At 41.7% G+C, this 21,641-nt stretch overlaps 1 protein-coding gene across 3 annotated transcripts in view; it reads left to right on the forward strand.

Moving 5' to 3' along the window:
* The window catches only part of usp4 (ubiquitin specific peptidase 4 (proto-oncogene)), a 112,369-nt gene that overhangs the window by 77,215 nt on the left and 13,513 nt on the right, over positions 1–21,641 (forward strand). For all 3 annotated transcript variants that reach the window (XM_059944558.1, XM_059944560.1, XM_059944561.1), the window contains 6 exons: positions 748–836; positions 2,896–3,090; positions 8,060–8,166; positions 10,807–11,061; positions 14,016–14,086; positions 16,080–16,195. In XM_059944558.1, the coding sequence (XP_059800541.1) occupies positions 748–836; positions 2,896–3,090; positions 8,060–8,166; positions 10,807–11,061; positions 14,016–14,086; positions 16,080–16,195 (833 nt within the window). The remainder of the gene's footprint in view (positions 1–747; positions 837–2,895; positions 3,091–8,059; positions 8,167–10,806; positions 11,062–14,015; positions 14,087–16,079; positions 16,196–21,641) is intronic.

Here is a 21,641-nt window from a genome sequence, read left to right on the forward strand (position 1 = left end):
AACAGTGTAGTATTCTGACAAATTGGTCAGTCTATTTTGGATGGAAAATTTAAGTGCCACGAAAGAGGAAATTCAGTCACACTTGCTCACCTGGTCAGTGGTTTCCCCACTTTAGCAAAGGCCATATTGTGGATATCAGTGCAGAAGTGCAAATAAATCTCTACTTGACTCTTTGGGTTAGTTGGAAGGGAAAAGGCTACCTTGCTGCCTTCTGGAACAGTGAGAAGTAGATTGTAGTGAAAGAATGCTGAGGAAAGGTGTTTCACTGATAGCACTTGGGGAAGTTGTGGCAAGGAATAAGGTAATGTCCAGGCAAAGATAGTATGTATTTGTCCTAGACAAGAAAAATAATTGAAGACCAGCATGGAGGTAGAACCATTTGGCATACCAAGAAAAGGCAGATGCTAACGAAGGATTCTAGGATGACATTTACTTCACTATTTCTGACATATTATTGGCCTTTAGAGTAAAGCTTCTATTGGCTATTAATACCTGTATTATCATAGTGTAATTGGTGATTAATTATTCAAATAAAAATATTGAACATCCACAAGGTTACTGATCAGTTAATATGTATCCAGTTGGTACATTTCTGTTTTAAAAATGGCATTTCTTTATTCAAATTTTAAAACAATTTGGTGACCGGGGCCACACTGTTTTCCAAGTGCACCAGTAAATACATTATGATTGAGGAACGAGTGTCAGGATCAATACCATATGATTAAAATTCATATACATTGCTTTCAGATGGTAGTCACTGATGTTTACAATCATCGGTTCCATGAAATCTACCGACAAGATGAAGCCTTGAAACATATTAGGGATGATATTTTTGTGTAAGTATAAAAACCATATTTTTTTCCATTCTTATTTTAAAAGTGATTCACATTAGTTGAGGATTACAGCTGCAGCTTGCACCCAAATTGGACCCCCTACAGTTCGCCTACTGACACAACCAATTGACAGATGACGCAGTAGCCACTGCTCTAAATACCATCCTTACGCATCTGGAGAAAGGTGCTTATGTGAGAATACAGTTCAGCAGTCAACACCATAGTTCCATCCAGGCTTGACAAGAAGCTAAGAGACCTCGGCCTTAACCCTGCCTTGTGCAGCTGGATCCTGGACTTCCTGTCAGATCACCAGCCGGTTGTGAGAGTGGGCTCCCTCATCTCCAACCCTCTGACTCTCAATACAGGAGCCCCTCAGGACTGCGTACTGAGTTCCCTCCTTTACTCATGACTTTACTCATACCCATGACTATCACCACCCACAGCTCCAGTCTACTAATTAAATTTGCCGACGACACTACATTGATTGGCCTTATTGCAAACAATAAAGAGGTGGCCTACAAGAAAGAAGTCATCTCTCTTGACACAGTGGTGTCTTGAAAACAACCTCTCCCTCAATGTTGCAAGAACAGAGGAGCTGGTTGTGGATTACAGGAGGAATGGAGATGGGTTAACCCTTATTGACATAAATGGATATGGTGTTGAGAAGATAAACAACTTCAAGTTCCTCGGCATCCACATCACCTCACATGGTCTGTGCACACCAGTTGCATGGTGAAAAAGGCACAACGATGCCTCTTTCACCCCAGATGGTTAAGAAAGTTTGGTATGGGCCCCCAAATCCTAAGAACTTACCATAGCGGCACAATTGAGAGCATCCTGACTGGCTGCATCACTACCTGGTATGGAAACGGTACTTCCCTTAATTGCAGGACTCTAAAGAGAGTGGTGCGGACAGCCCAGCGCATCTGCAATTGTGAACTTCCCATGATTCAGGACATTTACAAGGACAGGTGTGTAAAAAGGGCCCATAGGATCATTGGGGACCCAAGCCATCCCAACCACAATCTATTCCAGCTGCTACCATCCGGGAAGTGGTACTGCAGCATAAAAGCCCGGACCAACAGGCCGCAGGACAGCTTCTTCCACCATCAGACTGATGAACTCACACTGATTTGAGTGTACTCTGTATCACGTTGGATGTTCTATTTATTATAAATTACTATGATTGCACATTTAGATGGAGATGTTAACATAAAGATTTTTTACTCCTCATGTATGTGAAGGATGTAAGACATAAAGTCAATTTAATGGGAAGACCGTAAAACATAGGAGCAGAATTAGGCCATTCGTCCCATCAGATCTGCTGTACTATTCCATCATTTTCTCCATAACCTTTGATGCCTTTCCTAATCAAGAACCTGTCAACATCCGCTTTAAATAAACTCAATGATACTGGCCTCAGTGGTTGTCTGTGGCAATGGTTCACCACCCTCTAGCTAAAGAAATTCCTCCATCTGTCCTAAAGGGATGTTACATAGAAAACCTACAGCACAATACAGGCCCTTTGGCCCACAAAGTTGTGCCGAACATGTCCCTACTTTAGAAATTAGTAGGCTTACCTATAGCGCTCTATTTTACTAAGCTCCATGCACCTATCTGTGTTCTTGTATTCTGAGCCTGTGACCTCTGATCTTAGCCTCCTTCACTATAGGAAACATCCACTGCAAGTCCACTATGCTTTTCAATATACTATAGATTTCAATGAGCACCAGTTCTTCCCCCCCCCCCGCCCCCTTCTCCTAAACTTCAGCTAGTACAGGTCCAGGGCTATCAAATGTGCCTCATGTTAACCCTTTCATTCCCAGTATCATTCTCTTCGTACTTAGGAAGTGTTTGTCTAGTTTATATTTATTATATGGAAAGCACTTCTACAATTCATGAGTAAAAAGTTTATTCTGCTGTATTTTAGTTTTGTTTTGAATTGTTTTAAATAATCTCTTTTTAACATCACTACTATATTCGGATCAAACACATATTTGTAGTGTCTAATGAATTGCAGTCGCCAAATTTTTGAATGGATCTGTTCTTAATGTTTTTGCAGTTATGAAGTTTCTGGTGTTGGAGATGATGAAACTTCAAAGTGGATCAATCTTCCAATTTATTTCCGTGAGAAAAAGTTACGATCGTCAAATGTACCTGCGGGCACTGTTTTGTTTGGTCAGCCTTTGCTGATCTCAGTTCCCAAGGATAATCTTACTCTGGATAACTTGTATGACCTGATCCTTGCACGGATTTCGTAAGTTTACTGTTGTTTTAAATAGGAAAATGATCCTTAGAGCATTTTATGACTTAGTGTTTTAGTTCCACTACTTTGTGGCTACTTTGGTGTGATAGAAATTTTTTTCGGAATCAGGTTTAATATTACTGGCATATGCAGTGAAATTTGTTAACTTTGTGGCAGCAATATAATGCAATACATGATAATATAGGAGAAAATAAATAAATTGTGGTAAGTATACGAGGGGTGATTGATATGTTTGTGGTCTGAGGCAGAGTCAATTTTAGAAAACCTAGCTCATTTATTTTTCAACATAGTCCCCTCCTATATTTGCACATTTAGTCCAGCGGTTGTGGAGCATACAGATCTTGGACTTCCAGAAAGAGTCTACAGGTGGGTGATTGATAAGTTTGTGGCCTAAGGTAGGAGATGAGTTATACAGCTCTCGTTACATGCACATGCAGGTCAACTCTTTTAGTGATTATGCAGAAAGTTTGAAGTTAATAACTCATCGCCTTCTACCCTAGGCCACAAACTTATCAATCACCCCTGAGGTGTTAGGTACTCTACTAGGGCTGGCCACCTTGCAAGGGTTCACCTTGTTCCTGATAGTTAGCCTGACATCGGCCTCTGAGGTGTACTCTACTAGGGCTGGCCACCTTGCTCCTGATAGATAGCCTGACATCGGCGTCTGAGGTGTACTCTACTAGGGCTGGCCACCTTGCTCCTGATAGATAGCCTGACGTCGGCCTCTGAGGTGTACTCTACTAGGGCTGGCCACCTTGCTCCTGATAGATAGCCTGACATCGGCCTCTGACGTGTACTCTACTAGGGCTGGCCACCTTGCTCCTGATAGATAGCCTGACATCGGCCTCTGAGGTGTACTCTACTAGGGCTGGCCACCTTGCTCCTGATAGATAGCCTGACATCGGCCTCTGAGGTGTACTCTACTAGGGCTGGCCACCTTGCTCCTGATAGATAGCCTGACATCGGCCTCTGAGGTGTACTCTACTAGGGCTGGCCACCTTGCTCCTGATAGATAGCCTGACATCGGCCTCTGAGGTGTACTCTACTAGGGCTGGCCACCTTGCTCCTGATAGATAGCCTGACATCGGCCTCTGAGGTGTACTCTACTAGGGCTGGCCACCTTGCTCCTGATAGATAGCCTGACATCGGCCTCTGACGTGTACTCTACTAGGGCTGGCCACCTTGCTCCTGATAGATAGCCTGACATCGGCCTCTGAGGTGTACCCTACTAGGGCTGGCCGCCTTGCAAGGGTTCATCTTGCTCCTGATAGATAGCCTGACATTGGCCTCTGAGGTGTACTGTACTAGGGCTGGCCACCTTGCTCCTGATAGATAGCCTGACATCGGCCTCTGAGGTGTACCCTACTAGGGCTGGCCGCCTTGCAAGGGTTCATCTTGCTCCTGATAGATAGCCTGACGTCGGCCTCTGAGGTGTACTGTACTAGGGCTGGCCACCTTGCTCCTGATAGACAGCCTGACATCGGCCTCTGAGGTGTACTGTACTAGGGCTGGCCACCTTGCTCCTGATAGATAGCCTGACATCGGCCTCTGAGGTGTACTCTACTAGGGCTGGCCACCTTGCTCCTGATAGACAGCCTGACATCGGCCTCTGAGGTGTACTCTACTAGGGCTGGCCACCTTGCTCCTGATAGACAGCCTGACATCGGCCTCTGAGGTGTACTCTACTAGGGCTGGCCACCTTGCTCCTGATAGACAGCCTGACATCGGCCTCTGACGTGTACTCTACTAGGGCTGGCCACCTTGCTCCTGATAGACAGCCTGACATCGGCCTCTGAGGTGTACTCTACTAGGGCTGGCCACCTTGCTCCTGATAGACAGCCTGACATCGGCCTCTGACGTGTACTCTACTAGGGCTGGCCACCTTGCTCCTGATAGACAGCCTGACATTGGCCTCTGAGGTGTACTCTACTAGGGCTGGCCACCTTGCTCCTGATAGATAGCCTGACATCGGCCTCTGACGTGTACTCTACTAGGGCTGGCCACCTTGCTCCTGATAGATAGCCTGACATCGGCCTCTGAGGTGTACCCTACTAGGGCTGGCCACCTTGCTCCTGATAGATAGCCTGACATCGGCCTCTGAGGTGTACTGTACTAGGGCTGGCCACCTTGCTCCTGATAGACAGCCTGACGTCGGCCTCTGACGTGTACTCTACTAGGGCTGGCCACCTTGCTCCTGATAGACAGCCTGACATCGGCCTCTGAGGTGTACTCTACTAGGGCTGGCCACCTTGCTCCTGATAGACAGCCTGACATCGGCCTCTGAGGTGGAGGTCACCGTTGCAGCAGGGCTCTTCACAGCTATAATTATATTTTCCCATTCAAAGTGGGCATGAAAAACATTGAGCTTGTCTGGTAGTGAAACATTGCTGCCATTCATGCTATTTGGTTTCGCTTTGTAGGAAGTAAGGTCCTGCAAACCCTGGCAGATTTGACATGCGTCTATTGTTGCCTTCAACCTCACTCATTTCTTTCCTATTGAAATGGCCCTCTGCAAGTCATATTTGGTTTTCTTGTGCAGGCCTGGGTCGCCCACAGATCAAATCCTCAGCAGACAATGAGCCACCTGGTTCATCCACGGCCTTTAGTTTGAGAATGTACAGTGTTTTCGTACGCACTAATGCATACAAGTTTTAATGAAGTCGCAAGCAACTGCAGCATACTGATTCAAAGCAGTCCTATAAGTGCTCCTGTGCTTCCTTTTTCCATACCTTCTTGGTCTTCACTACTGATGCTGCAGTCTTCGATCTCTGCCTATACTTAGGGAGCAGAAGTACAGACAGATGTTAAGTTTTGTCATGGTGGCATGAATACCATGTCATAACTGTTTCCTCTTCATTACAGAACAAGAAAAAGGTCAAGAAAATGAGCACATTTTTAATTGCAGAAAACAAAGGATATGTCTGTTACAAAGGCTAGCAACCAAGGGAAAACTGAAGGAGACAGATGTGTGGTGTAAGAGAGGGATCTGAAGATTTAATTGCAACCAAATTGCCTGGAAGAGGTGTCTAAAAAGTGATGAATTAATACATAGGAGAGAATTTAAAGAAAATAAAATAACTGAGATGCAGCATACAAAAGCTGCAGAAAATCTAAAGTAAATAAATTTTTCAAGGATATAACTAGTGGTATTTGGGATTTGGACTACCAGTAGTTTAATGCTTTATAGCACCATCTGGAAGATTGCAGTTCAATTCCTGTTGCTGTCTGTAGGGAGCTTGTCCAGTCTCCCTTTGACCACATGGGTTTCCTCTGAATGCTGCAGTTTCCTCCAACATTCCAAAGATGTGTGGGTTAGGTTACTGAGTTGTGGGCATCCTATGATGGCACCAGAAACATGACACTTGCGATCCTCTGTCTGTGTTAGTCATTGATGTAAACAGTGTATTTCACTGTATCTTTTGATGTACATGTGATAATTAAAGCTAATCTAAATCATCAAGCTGATGTAGTGGAATGCCCAGATTCTTGGCCCTAGAGCATTTGCTATTTATGTTAATGACCTCAGTGCGGGATAGAATGACATGAAACTGGAGAAGATAAATTGGGTGACAAATAGTGTTCAATGTAGGGAAAATTAAGCTAATTTAATTTGCACCTTGGTTAGAATACTCTAAAGACAGGTAGACCTATGTAAATAGAGAAGAATCGGGGAACAGTGAGGCACTGAGGAATCTAGCTGCTATTTTGTAAAAATTGTGGAGTCAGATGTGGCGAGTAATTCAGGAGGTGGCCTTTGTTGAAAGAGGATTGAAGTACAGAATTGGGGAAGTGCCGCCATCGAAAAGGAGGTACAAGACCCTAAAGACCCTCAATGTTTTAGGAACATCTTTTTCCCTTCTGCCCCATTAGATTTCTAAATGGCCAATGAGCCAACCCATAAATGCTACCTCATTATTTTTGCACTACTTTTTTGTATTTGTTATGTATTATGTATGTATTATGTATTTCACTGTATTGCTGCCATAAAACAACAAATTTCGTGACATAGTTCAGTAATAATAAGAACCCATACTTATTACGTTACATTATATGACAACGATTTGGATGACAATTGATGGCTTTGTGGCCAAGTTTGCAGACAATACAAAGGTAAGTGGAGAAGCAGGTACTGTTGAGGAACCAGAGGCTACAGAAGGACTTGGACAGAATAGGAGGCTGGATATGAAAGTGGCAGATGGAATATAGTATAGGGAGGTGTATAGTTGTGCACTTCAGTAAAACAGAAGTAAGCTCCTGCAAACCCTGGCAGACTTGACATACATCCAATGTTGCCTTCAACCTCACTCATTTCTTTGCTGTTGAAATAGCCCTGTAGTGATGAATATTTTCTAAGCGGGCAAAAATCTGAGGTGCAGAGGGACTTGGGAGTACTCATGCATGACTCCCTAAAAGTTAACTTGCACAGTGAGCATTCATTTTGAGAGGACAAGAAGATAAATACAGGAATGTATTGCTGAGACTTCATGAGGCACCTGTGAGGTCTCACTTGGAGTATTATGATCAGTTTTGGGCCCCTTATCTATGGAAGCATTGATGAGGGTTCAGAGGAAGTTCACAAGAATGATACCAGAGAGTGAAAGGTTTATTGTATGAGGATTGTTTGATGGCTCTGAGCCTGTATTCGCTGGAATTTAGAAAATTGGGGGGGGGGGTGATGGAATCTGATTGAAATCTACTGAATTTTGAAAGGGCTAGATGGAGTGGATGTAGGAAAGGGGAAGGTTGACTCCTGTAGTAGGGAAGTCTTGGACCAGATAGGATATCCTCAGTATAGAGGGATGTCAATGTATTGTGGAGATGAAGAGGATTTTCTTTAACTAGAGGGCATGTTATTGGGTGTCTTTTATATTGGTCAGGGTAACGTGTTGTAAAATTAGTGTATGTAATGTCATATAATTGGTTTAGTTAAAATACATCACTTTTATTTTTCTTATTTCAGTCGTTATGTGAAACAAACTCACAAGGATGCAATTGAAAGCAATAACAGTGAAAGCCAGAGAACAGACAATGGTTTGTCTAATGAGCCAAATGGTATTGGTGATGAAGGTACTATTACATCATTCGGCATAATCCTTGTTATGACAGACAGACTATACTTGTTAGTATCACTTCTTATGTGATACTTTTAATCAGAGGTCTTCTGATAATCAAAATATACTGCTCTACTTGGGCTTGCATCCTCAAACAAGATCTGTTTCATAAAACTGCTCACTTTTTCTAATTTCATTGATATTTTCCAAGAACCCTGTTTCCACAAGTTTTACAATGAACTTTAGCATTTACCTCACCTTGATGGAATCCTAACTTTATCTCATTTACCCCTCTCCATTCTTCTAGAATCATTCCACAGTGAATAAGAACAAAAGAAATAGGAACAAGAGTAGGCCATCTAGCCTTTCGAGCCTGCTCTGCCATTCAATAAGATCATGGCTGATCTGGCCATGGACACCTCCACTTACCTGCTTTTTGCCCATAACTCTTAATTCCCGTACTATGCAAAAGTCTATCCAACCTTATATTTACTGAGGTAGCCTCCACTGCTTCATTGGGCAGAGAGTTCCACAGCTTCATCAGTCTCTGGGAAAATTATCATCTCCATCCTAAATCTACTTCCCCAAATCTTGAGGCTATGTTCCCTGGTTCTAGTCTCATCTACCAGAGGCTTTCCTGCCTCTTTTCCATCCCTTTCATAATTTTATGTTTCTATAAGATTCCTCATTCTTCTGAATTCCAGCTACTACAGTCCCAGATGACTCAATCTTTCCTCATATCCCCTCAACTTGAATAAGCCAGGTGAACCTCCTCTCCATCGCCTCCAAACCCAGTGTATCCTCCTTCAGCGAAGGAGACCAGAATTGTACACTGTACTCCACGTGCTGCCTTACCTGTACCCTGTACAGTCCCAGCACCGACTCCTGTGGCACACCGCTTACCACTGATCGCCAACTAGAGTAACAGCCATTTGTCTCAACTCTCTACTTTCTATTAGTTAACCAATCTTTTATCCATGCTAATGCATCACCCACAACTCTATACGTCCTTATCTTATGGGTAAGTCTTTTATGCGGCACCTTATTGAACGCCTTCTGGAAATCCAAGTAAATAACGTCCAGCTGTCCCCTGTGCTTTTTATATCCTCAAAGTACTCCAATAAGTTTATCAAACAGGACCTGCCTTTGCTGAATCCCTGCTGTGTCTGCCTGATGGATCCACTTCTTTCCAGATGCCTTGCTATTTCTTTTTTAACGATGGTTTCAAGCATTTTCCCAACTACATATGTTAAACTAACTGGTCTGTAGTTAACAACACTCACAAAATATGTGTGGTGTTGTTTGAATTTCCAGCATCTGCAGATTTCCTTGTGTTTGGTCTGTAGTTACCTGCCTTTTGCCTACATCTTTTTTTTATCAGTGGTGTGACTTACCCAGTCCTGAGAATTTTGGTAAATCATCACCAAAGCCTCTACTATAACTTGAGTCATTTTTTTCAGTGCCCTGGGATACATTCCATCAGGACCAGGGGTCTTATCGATTTCCAGGCACACACATTTGCTCAGCAGTACCTCTTCAGTGACGTATAGAATTTTGAAAGATAACCACCAATAGCTACAGTTTGCATGACCACCTCTTAAAACAGTATTAAGTACTCTTTTTAATACATGCATTTTAATACTATTAATAGTCTAGGATACAGTATTTTATTATTTTAGGATAAAGCAATTTCCCAACTTTCAAAAATGATAAATCCCTTAATGCTTTACTACCTTATTCCCATCTGCTTTAAATAAAACTTTGGCATCTGCATCACTTTGTGGTGGACAATTACAAAGTATTCATTTTCTTCTCCTCTCTCCCCCCCCCCCCCCCCCCCACACACACACACAGTTTACCCTACTGGTTCCAAATAGCTGCCATTTTTTTAGAAGCACTGACAGCTATATTATACTGCTATGATTGTTCAAAATTTTAAGGCCATGAGAATGTGGGCCGTAGAATCAGCTTTGAATAGGTACTGCAAAATATACACCTCATGGCAGTAAAACAATTTGGGATCCCTTTGTCAAATGGGTGTTTGCAATGCTATCGATTTTTATGGAACATGATGACTGCTGAACACCTTTTCCATGCTGATAGCAGCTATTTAGTATAACAAACTAATTGAATTTTTTAATCTTTATTGATCTCCAGCTTTATTGAAATTGTTACCAAATTTAATTTTGATGCATATCTAAATTATCTGGTTTACTAAATTTACTATATAAAATGTTTTAATTGTGGAAAACTTTGTGGTTCTCTTATTTCTGTTTGATTGTATGCACATGAAAAATTGAGAGAAGGAATATCTTTGAGTAAGAGAGCATAGAAATGACTCATTTCAACATAATTTTCTGGTGCCTTTTTAGGTTATAAATTATGACCTCACAATCTACAGACTCAGTTTCAAGGACTCTTTCAACTCATATTCTCAGTATTATTTATTTGCACTATTTTCACAAATTATCTCATTTTCAATGTAGGTTGTCAGTTTGTGTGGTTTTTCATAAATTCTGTATTTATTCCTGTAAATGCCTGCAGAAAATGAATCTCAAGGTCGTATATGTTGACATTTATGAGCTTTGATAATGAATTTACTTCAAACCTTTTGGTCATTATTAATTAATTCAGCTAATTATTTTGCATCCTGTAGATGAGGAGGAGATGGATCTTCAAAATGTAATGGGACATAATGAGGAAGAACCTGGTTCGAAACCAGAAAACAGCCACTCTGATGGCTCTGCAGCTGATGAGCATAATAAGATGGAAAATGGGCCCAGCAAGCACGCCACCAAAGAAAAGTCACACAACTATAGAAAGAAACTATTCACTTTCAATTTGGTGAATGCTTTTGGTACCTCAGATTTCAGCTCGATTGCAGAAGATGGAACGTTTCTCAAGTTGAACTGTAAGTCCAAGTTTTACGATTAAATTCAGAGTAAGAAATACGGTTCAAAGTGTTTTAGACCTTTTCTCAGTTCCTTAATTTCTTAAAGAAGATACTGAAGTTTAAATGATGAAAGCAATATATATGTTTGTGAGACTTTGGAGCAGTGAAAGCAGAATATCTGAATATTTTTAAGCCAGAGGTGGATAGATATTTGATAAGCAAGGAGATGAAGGTTTACCACAGGTAGAAAGAAATTCTGAGTTGATCAGCTGTGGTCTATCAAATGGCTCTGCATGCTTGGCCAACTCCTACTTCTAAACTTTCTCTTGTTAAATAATATTTGAAGGCTTTACACCTTTTGTGAACTTGCTGAAAATAATGCAATACTGACAAAGGGTGTCTATTGTTCAAGAATCTTAATTCGTAATAGGAGATATTATATAGCCTGCACCATTAGACATATGTACTCGTATTACCACAGTAGTCATGCTGTGAAATTTATTAAGCATGTTTTTGTTGTGATAGCTGCTCTTAAGAGTTGCTACATTTTACTAAATTTTAATTCTCTCCTTCCATCACTTCCCATTTCATTGATGTACAGAATAGATACAGGCCCTTCGGCCCAACAAATTTACACTAACCTTTAACCACTCATGCCCAATAATCCCTTGTTAATTTATTTTGACCTCATCAAATTACCCACCTAAAATAGGACCACTTGTCTATCTATACACTGGGGACAAGTGGGTTGTGGGGGGGGCAACTGGAATTCCCAGAGCATCATGCACGCAGTCACATTGGAAAGCATTGGGATTGAACTAAATCTGCTGTAAAACAGTGACTTTACTATCGTGCCCTTAAAAAATATTATATATATATATATATATATATATATATATATTTAGAGTTATCAAGTACTGCCTTAAGCCCACCTAATCCACAGAGCTATTAATCTGCCTATTCCCATCTGCCCACATCTTCCACTGCCAGTTCATTCCGTATTCTCATCGCTCTCAGGTTCCCCTTAAACATTTCATCTTTCACCCTTAACCTATGACTTCCAGTTCTAGTCCCACTTAACTGAAGTGGAAAAAGTCTGCTTGTATTTACCCTAGCTATACCACTCACAATTTTGTATTCCCTTATGTAATGACTGTCTATTTGGCTGTAGGATCAAAATCAAAAGTTTCATAACAACTTGGGTACAATGCAGTATTTAAAATGGCAACATGACAAAATCTTTTGCCTAAGATTAAATGTGTGACAGTTTCTGACTGTAGTTACCTTTGTTACATTTAAACGTTCCACCTGGAGCTGCGCCAACTGATTGTAATCTGCTGGACATGTTACAAGCATTGTAGAATGTCAAATTTATTTTTCTGCAGTTTCTGCAAAAGTCTTAAGCACCCTAAACTTTTAATATAAATTTTGTTTTAGATATTTATTTTTGTCTTCTATGGTATGTCAGTAGAAAAGAGCAAATTCTAGATTTCTGAACATCCATTTTCAAAAAATTTAAATGTCAGAGAAATGTTTGTGTTTTGTTAAAAAAGTAATATATTAAGTAATAGACCATTTTTCAAATAAAAACTTATTACTTTGTAGGTATACAGCCCAGTGTATGATTAAGCAAAGATATCAAACAGGTGCTAATGATCCAATGACATAATTAGTTGAAACACCTGAACTGATTAACTGAAGCAGAAGTGGGTGCAGAAGGAATGAAACTTCATGAAGGACAACCAAACTAAACGGTGAGGTTGTGACAGATCTGACAGTTTAACCTTAAAATCATCAATTCTTACACCATGACAAGACACAAGGTGGCAATCATGCATCAGCAAGCTCTCACAAGCAGAAATTTTGCAGCAGATATGAGTTTCAAGATATGCTGTCCAAGCTCTTCTGAAGATACACAAACGGTCAAGGTTGAGGACCAGAAGCACAATGGTTGAGCATGGAAACGAGCACAGCAGAAGAGGGATACATCACATTGACATCCCTTGTAAATCAGGAAGATATCCAGCCCTGCTATCAACTCTGAACTTTCAGAAAGCTACAGGCCGGAGATGTCTTGTCAGAAGTGGCCTTCATGGAAGAGTTGGTGCCAAAAAGCTGTTCCTCTGAAGTGGAAACAAAGCTAGGTGACTCACCTATGCACAAAAACACAAGGACTGGGCTGCTGAACAATGGCAGGAAGTGCTCTGGACTGACAAGTTAAAATGGAACGTTTTTGGCTCAAACAGGAGGCAATTTGTCCGTAGGAGACCTAGAGAGCACTACTTGGATGAGTGCAGTTAACAGTGAATCATATCAGAGGTTCCCTGCAAGTTTGGGGCTGCATTTCTGCAAATGAGTTGGTGATCTGGTCAGAATTAATGGAGAAGTACATTGCTGAGAAGTACAAGCAGGTTTTCATCTATCAGCTATCCAATCGATCCAACTAATTCAGCAGCAGGACAATAACCCCAATTACATGGCCATGGTCATAAAGGACTATCTTCAGGGAATTGGCAAACAAGAAGTTCTACAACAGATGATCACTACATCATCAAGGCTGTCTGGGATTACCTGGAGAGACAGAAGCAAATGAGATAACCAAAGATAGCAGCAACCTGTGGCAAGTTCTCCAAGATGCTTGGAACAAACTACCAGCCAATTTTCTTTTAAAACTGCACGACAGTGTACCAGAGAAAATTGATGCAGTTTTAAAGGCAAAGGTGGTCACACCAAGTATTGATTTGATTTAGTTTTTAATTTACTGCTCTTTATAATAGATATTTTTATTTTTAGTGAATTTTTGTTTCATTATTTTTGAAAGCATCTTTGTTTTACAGAATTTTTTTTTACATGTGCCTAAGGCTTTTGCACGATACTATATATAATCTTACCAAATTAACTCAAAAAGTCAGCAATTAAATTTAAGCCGCTTAGTGTGACTTATCTAAATTTGTAATTACTTTTTTCCCCAGCACATTCTACGGTTGCTCTTGACTGGGATCCTGAAGTTAAAAAGCTGTACTATGATGATCAAGAAGCTGAGGTAACTATGGTAAATTGAGAGCACCATTACAAAAAACTGAATGTCTTTTTCTCTGAGTGAGGAGGAGCCCAGCAAGTAAACAGATAGCTCAGGAGAGACCAAAAACATGATAAATAACTTAGTAAGTAGGCTATTAAGAGTGAAGCAGTAGTTTTGATTTTTTTTAAAATGGAGCTAATTTTGTGTCAATGAAATAAATGGAAGACTGCACTATGAAGCAAATATCATCACCAATTTTGATTGTAAAATCATGAAGCACAGGAGTAGAATTAGGCCATTCGACCCATCAATTCTGCTCCTTTCCATTAAGGCTGATTTATTATCAACTCCATTCTTCTGCCTTCTCCCCATAACTTTTGACGCCCTTACTTATCAAGAACCTAGCAACTTCCACTTTAAACATACCCAGTGACTTGCCCTCCACAACCATCTGTAGTAATGAATTTCAGTGGTTCACCATCTGGTTAAAGAAATTCCTCCTCATCTTTGTTTTAAAGAGATGACCTATTCTGGTCCTTAGACTCTCCTACTAATAGAAACATCCATTCTGTCTAGGCCTTTCAATATAACATCACAACTAGTACAGTCATAGAATATGAAAGCAGCCAACTATAACCGGCATAAGTCTATTTGTGTGCCAGAACTATCTCATGTAAAACTGCTTTATCTCTATTTTTAGACCATAGGATGTAGGAGTAGAATTAGGTTACTCGGCCCATCAAATCTGCTCTGCCATTTCATCGTGCTGGTCCATTCTTCTCAGCCCCAATCTCATGCCTTCCCCGTATTTTTGTTTTAAGAATATTCATTGTGTGAAAGAAATACATGAATAAATTATTTCTTGCAGTTCTGAATTTGGTTACCTTTGAAATGTTTCTTGAAGTTTTGCTAAATTGAGCTTTGTCACTGAATCAGTATTCACAGGACATTCATTATTTGGCTGTAACTATTCATTTTTAATGGCTTTTTATTTTAGTCAACATGCAGAGCTGGCAGGTTGATTAACCTGCTTCAGTTGACTCCTAATTAATATTTTAAGACCTGAAGAGATCAAAAATATTTTATAAAGAGGTGTTTATCGAAAATCAAGTGGTCCAGAAAATTAATTCTTACAAAAAGGCACAAATGAGTCTATTTTAATGCTGACCATAAAAATCATTAAATTTGGGTCCCTAAATTACCATAAGACCATAAAATATAGGAACAAAGGTAGGCCATTTGGCCCATCAAGTCTGCTTCGCTATTCAATCATGGGCTGATCCAATTCTTCCAGTCATCCCCACTCCCTTGCCTTCACCCCATTCCCTTTGATGCCCTGGCTAATCAAGAACCTATCTATCTCTGCCTTAAATACACCCAATAACTTGGCCTCCACAGCTGCTCGTGGCAACAAACTCCCCAGATTTACCACCCTCTGACTGGAGTAATTTCACCGTATCTCAGTTCTAAATGGATGTTCTTCAATCCTGAAGTCATGCCCTCTTGATCCTAGAATCCCCTATCATGGGAGTTTGCCATATCTAATCTGTTCAGGCCTTTTAACATTCAGAATGTTTCTGCGAGATTCCCCCTCATTCTCCTGAGCACAAGGGAACACAGCCCAAGAGCTGACAGACATCACTCATACGGTAACCCTTTCATTCCTGGAATCATTCCCCTTCTTCAACCCTTTCACTCCGGTTCCCATCCACCTGCTAAATTAGTTTTAACCCTTCCCAATTGTGACTATTTTGACATTTCCGATAGCTTTGACATGGTGATCTGTATTATGGTTGTTGTCTCTTATCCGGGATTTACATGTTCATGAGAAGGTTCAGAGAAAAGTCCCAGTCTTTAGGCATAACTATTCTGTCATTGAATAGTTGCATTAAGTGACTGTTAAAACTGTGATGTCTTTGTGATCTTGTTCATCTTCATTTTTGCGAAGTAATCGGATAAAAGTACTTGGGTACCACTTTGTCAAATGTGATTTTTTTTCTCTCTCTTTATCCAGGCATATGACAAGCATGAAAGTATGTCCCAGTCTCAGAAGAAGAGAAGCTCAGTTGCATTGAAAGATTGTATTGACTTGTTTATTACAATGGAAGTATTGGGAGAGCATGATCTTTGGTTCGTATAGCTGCTTTTCTTTTAATCCTTTCAATCCCCTCTGCTTTTTCCTCCCAGTAGCTTTCAAGTAGAATTGAAGCACACTAAAATGCAAATAAAATAGTAATGTCTTTGCCCAACCACCTGGTAGAGCATCTCTGGCTGACTCTACCACCATATTGAGATAATGTGGATAAAGGTTTATTAAAGGTTCATTTCTTCGGCAGTTTGAATGGGGCATGACTGCGCAAGCGCGTGTAAGTTGACCCGTGAGGCAGTGGGAGAGTTTAAAAAGCAAGCAGATTGAGAAGGGTCAGTCATTTCTTCGGCAGTCTGAACAGGGCACAACTACACAAGCGCATGGAAGTCGGCCCATGAGGCAGTGGGAGTTGAGGGGGACAGAGTAGGAAGGCTTTGGCTTGAGTGGCTTCGGTGATCAGAGGCTGAGGACGAGCTTGCTCCCATTCAGGTAAGGCCGGGGTAAGCTCTTTTAATTAATCTAATTAGCTTAGGAGTAGGTAATGGAGGCAGCAGTTAGGGCAATCGAGTGCTCCGTTTGCTGTATGTGGAAAGTCAGGGTGAGCACAATTGTCCCTGATGACTACATCTGTAAAAGGCGCATCCATCTGTAGCTCCTGCCAAACCAAGTTAGGGAGCTAGAGCTGGATGAACTTCGGAACATTCGGAGGCAGAGGCAGAAATAAACAGGAGTTACAGGGAGATAATCACCCCTGAGAGTCAGGAGACAGGTAGCTGGGTGACTGTCAGGAGAGGGAAGGGGAATAGACAGAATGAGCAGAGCACCCCTACAGCCGTTCACATCAATAATAAGTATACCGTTTTGGATACTGTTGGTGGGGACAGCCTACCAGGGACAAGTTGCAGTGGTTGCGTCTGTGGCACTGAGACTGGACCCTCAGCTCAGAAGGGAAGGAGGGAAAAGAGGAGAGCAGTAGTGATAGGGGATTCGATAGTTAGGGGGATAGATAAGAGGTTCTGTGGAAGAGATCGAGAATCCCGGATGATCTGTTGCCTCCCTGGTACCGGGGTCTGCGATATCTCGGATTGAGTTCTCAGTATTCTCGAGGGATGATGAGCAGCCAGATGTTGTGGTCCATGTAGGGACCACTGATGTGGATAGGAAGAAGGAGGAGGTCCTGCAAAGAGAATTTAGGGAGTTAGGTGCAAAGTTGAAGGACAGGACCTCAAGGGTTGCAATCTCAGGATTTCTACCTGTGCCACTTGCTAGTGAGGCCAGAAATAGGAAGTTAAAGCAGCTAAATACATGGCTAAGCAGTTGGTGCAGGAGGGAGGGCTTCATGTTTCTGGACAATTGGGCCTTGTTCCAGGGTAGGTGGGACCTGTTCCGATGGGAGGGGTTGCACCTGAACTGGAAGGTGACTAACATCCTTGCAGGAAGGTTTGCTAGTGCTGCTCTGGGGGGTTTAAACTAGGTTTGCAGGGGGAGGGGAACCAGAGGGTTAGAGCAGATAGTGAGGTGGAGGAGGATAAAGGTCATGCGAGAGCTGAAAGTATAGTGCATGGAGTAAAGCCAGATCTAACATATGAAGAGGCTTTGAGGAAAGAGAAACAGAATAAAGAGTGTGAAGTTAGTAAGGTAGAAGGGCTAGAGTGCATGTACTTCAATGCACGAAGCATCAGGAACAAAGGTGACAAACTGAGAGCTTGGATGGGTACTTGGAATTATGATGTAGTGGCCATTACAGAAAATTGGCTGGCACCAAGGCAGAATGAATTCTCAACATTCCTGGATTTCGGTGCTTTAAGAGGGATAGAGAGGGGGGAAAGGGGGAGGAGGGGTGGCATTACTGTTCAGAGATACTATTACAGCGACAGAAAGGGTGGGTAATGTAGCAGGATCCTCTTTTGAGTCAGTATGGGTAGAAGTCAGGAACAGGAAGAGAACAGTTACTGTATTGGGAGTTTTCTATAGGCCCCGTGGTAGCAGCAGAGATACCAAGGAGCAGATTGGGAGGCAGATTTTGGAAAGGTGCAAAAATAACAGGGTTGTTATCATGGGCAACTTAAACTTCCCTAATATTGATTGGCACCTGATTAGTTCCAATGTTTTAGACAGGGCAGAGTTTGTTTAGTGCATCCAGATGGATTCCTGTCATAGTATGTTGACAGGCCGACTAAGGGGAATGTCATACTAGATCTAGTATAAAGTAACAAAGCGGGTCAGGTCACAGATCTGTCTGTGGGTGAGCATCTGGGGGACAGTGACCACTGCTCCTGGCCTTTAACATTATCATGGAAAAGGATAGAATCAGAGAGGACAGGAAAATTTTTAATTGGGGAAGGGCAAATTCAGAGGCTAAAAGGCTAGAACTTGTGGGTGTGAATTGAGATGATGTTTTTGCAGGGAAATGTACTATGAACATGTGGTTGATGTTTAGGGATCTCTTGCAGGATGTTAGGGATAAATTTGTCCCGGTGAGGAAGATGAAGAATGGAGGCTGTGGAAGTGAGCAAGGTCCTCAGTGAATACTTATCTTCTGTATTCACCAATGAGAGGGAACTTGATGATGGTGAGGACAATATGAGTGAGGTTGATGTTCTGGAACATGTTGATATTAAGGGAGAAGAGGTATTGGAATTGTTAAAATACATTAGGACGGGTAAGTCCCCAGGTCCTGACGGAATATTCCCCAGGCTGCTCCACGAGGCGAGGGAAGAGATTGCTAAACCTCTGATAAGGATCTTGTATGTCCTCGTTGTCCACGGGTATGGTACCAGAGGATTGGAGGGAGGCAAATGTTGTCCCCTTGTTCAAAAAATGTAGTAGGGATAGTCCGGGTAATTACAGACCATTGACCCTTACGTCTGTGGTGGGAAAAGATTCTTAGAGATAGAATCACACACACCGCCCATCACACACACCGTCCATCACAAACCGTCCCATCACACACCATCCATCACACACACCGTCCATCACACACACCGTCCATCACACACACCGTCCATCACACACACCGCCCATCACACACACCGCCCATCACAAACCGTCCCATCACACACCATCCATCACACACACCGTCCATCACACACACCGCCCATCACACACACCGCCCATCACACACACCGTCCATCACACACACCGTCCATCACACACCGTCCATCACACACACCGCCCATCACACACCATCCATCACACACACCGTCCATCACACACCGTCCATCACACTCACCGCCCATCACTTTTAGAGAATCATGGTCTGATCAGGGACAGTCAGCATGGCTTTGTGAAGGGCAGATCGTGTCTAAGAAACCTGATAGAGTTCTTTCAGGAGGTGAACAGGCATATAGATGAGAGTAGTGCAGTGGATGTGATCTACATGGATTTTAGTAAGGCATTTAAATGTGACCTACATAGATTTTAGTTAAGCCACACGGTAGGCTTATTCAGAAGGCATGGGATCCAGAGAAGTTTGGCCAGGTAGATTCAGAACTGGCTTGCCTACAGAAAGCAGAGGGTCGTGGTGGATGGAGTACATTCAGATTGGAGGGTTGTGACTAGTGGTGTTCCACAAGGATCAGTTCTGGGACCTTTACTTTTAGTGATTTTTATTAATGACCTGGATGTGGGGGTAGATGGGTGGGTTGGCAAGTTTGCAGATGACACAAAGGTTGGTGGTGTTGTGGATAGTGTAGAGGATTGTCAAAGTTTGCAGAGAGACATTGATAGGATGCAGAAGTGGGCTGAGAAGTGGCAGATGGAGTTCAACCCAGAGAAGTGTGAGGTGGTACACTTCAGAAGGACAAACTCCAAGGCAGAGTACAAAGTAAATGACAGGATACTTGGGAGTGTGGAGGAGCAGAGGGATCTGGGGATACATGTCCACAGATCCCTGAAAGTTGCCTCACAGGTGGATAGGGTAGTTAAGAAAGCTTATAGAGTGTTAGCTTTCATAAGTCGAGGGATAGAGTTTAAGAGTCGCTGGGTAATGATGCAGCTCTATAAAACTCTGGTTAGGCCACACATTGAGTACTGTGTCCAGTTCTGGTCATTAGAAAAGGTACAGAGGAGATTTACCAGGGTGCTGCCAGGTTTAGAGAGTATGCATTATGATCAGAGATTAAGGGAGCTAGGGCTTTACTCTCTGGAGAGGAGGAGGATGAGAGGAGACATGATAGATGTGTACAAGATATTAAGAGGAACAGATAGAGTGGACAGCCAGCGCCTCTTCCCCAGGGCACCGCTGCTCAATTCAAGAGGACATGGCTTTAAGGTAAGGGGAGGAAAGTCGAAGGGGGATATTAGAGGAAGGTTTTTTACTCAGAGTGGTTGGTGCGTGGAGTGCACTGCCTGAATCAGTGGTGGAGGCAGATACACTAGTGAAATTTAAGAGACTACTAGACAGGTATATGGATGAATTTAAGTTGGAGGGTTTTTTGGGAGCCTGGGTTTAAGGATTGGCACAACATTGTGGGCCAAATGGCCTGTACTGTGCTGTATTGTCCTATGTTCTAACTGCAGAAAACTTTAAGATGAGACTTCCTGTTGCTGCATCTTTCATTGTTAATCCTTGATAGCTCAACCAAGCAACATTAGCTTTTCACTATTTTTGTTTTGTCCCTATATTGTGAGTGATACTGATGCTGTTTTTTTTTAACAATCCAGCAATTTCCCACATTGCTTTAAAAAATCAGGAAGAGCTTTTAGTTTGTTCAGACAATCAAGCCTTGCCCAGATGTCCACTCTCAACAACATTCAGTATGACTTCTTTGTGTTCATATCTGCCTGCCATCTGGTGGCCTCTGAGTGAGATTGCTAATTATTGCCAAATTAAGAATGATTTCAACACAGCTAAAATGTGCTTTTACTGCCATTCATTCAGCTGCTACACTTATAAGTTTTGTCCCAAAGATGAAGCACCAATCATTGTGCTTGATTTCATATTTAAATTCTGGGCCTTTAAATGTATTGTTGAATTTGTTTAGGAGTTATTATAAACAATACACTGTAAACTGAGAGCATTGTGGAAAATTGTTATCAAAGACAAAAGTGAAGGTTTTTTGTAAATTAAGAGCAGATTATTGTTCTTTATTCAGATGTTGAAAGAGCAAAGCCCATTACTTTATATTTCTCTTTTGGCATCTATATATTAATGGATATGTGAAATTTGAATAAATTAAAATATCCAATCAATATTTCCAGAATTGTCTGTAAACAAATATCGGCTGCTTACAGCTTCCTATAAAGTTTTAATCAGAACTGAATTTGGTTTCCAATTTGCAAATTATTGTATGATTGCAGCTAAAGATTGTAAACTTATTGCAGTAATGTTGGAGACATCAATTATTTTAACACCTTCCCAATATCAGATTGCAAACAAACTATTGTACTGATTTGGCTGAGATGTGAGTTGCAGCATTCAAGCATTCATTGTTTTAGTCAAAACAATGACGAGAGCAACAAGTGGCAGTTCACTGAGTAAACCAG

This window comes from Hypanus sabinus, chromosome 19 (genome assembly GCF_030144855.1).
Source record: "Hypanus sabinus isolate sHypSab1 chromosome 19, sHypSab1.hap1, whole genome shotgun sequence".
NCBI classification, from domain to species: Eukaryota; Metazoa; Chordata; class Chondrichthyes; order Myliobatiformes; family Dasyatidae; genus Hypanus; species Hypanus sabinus.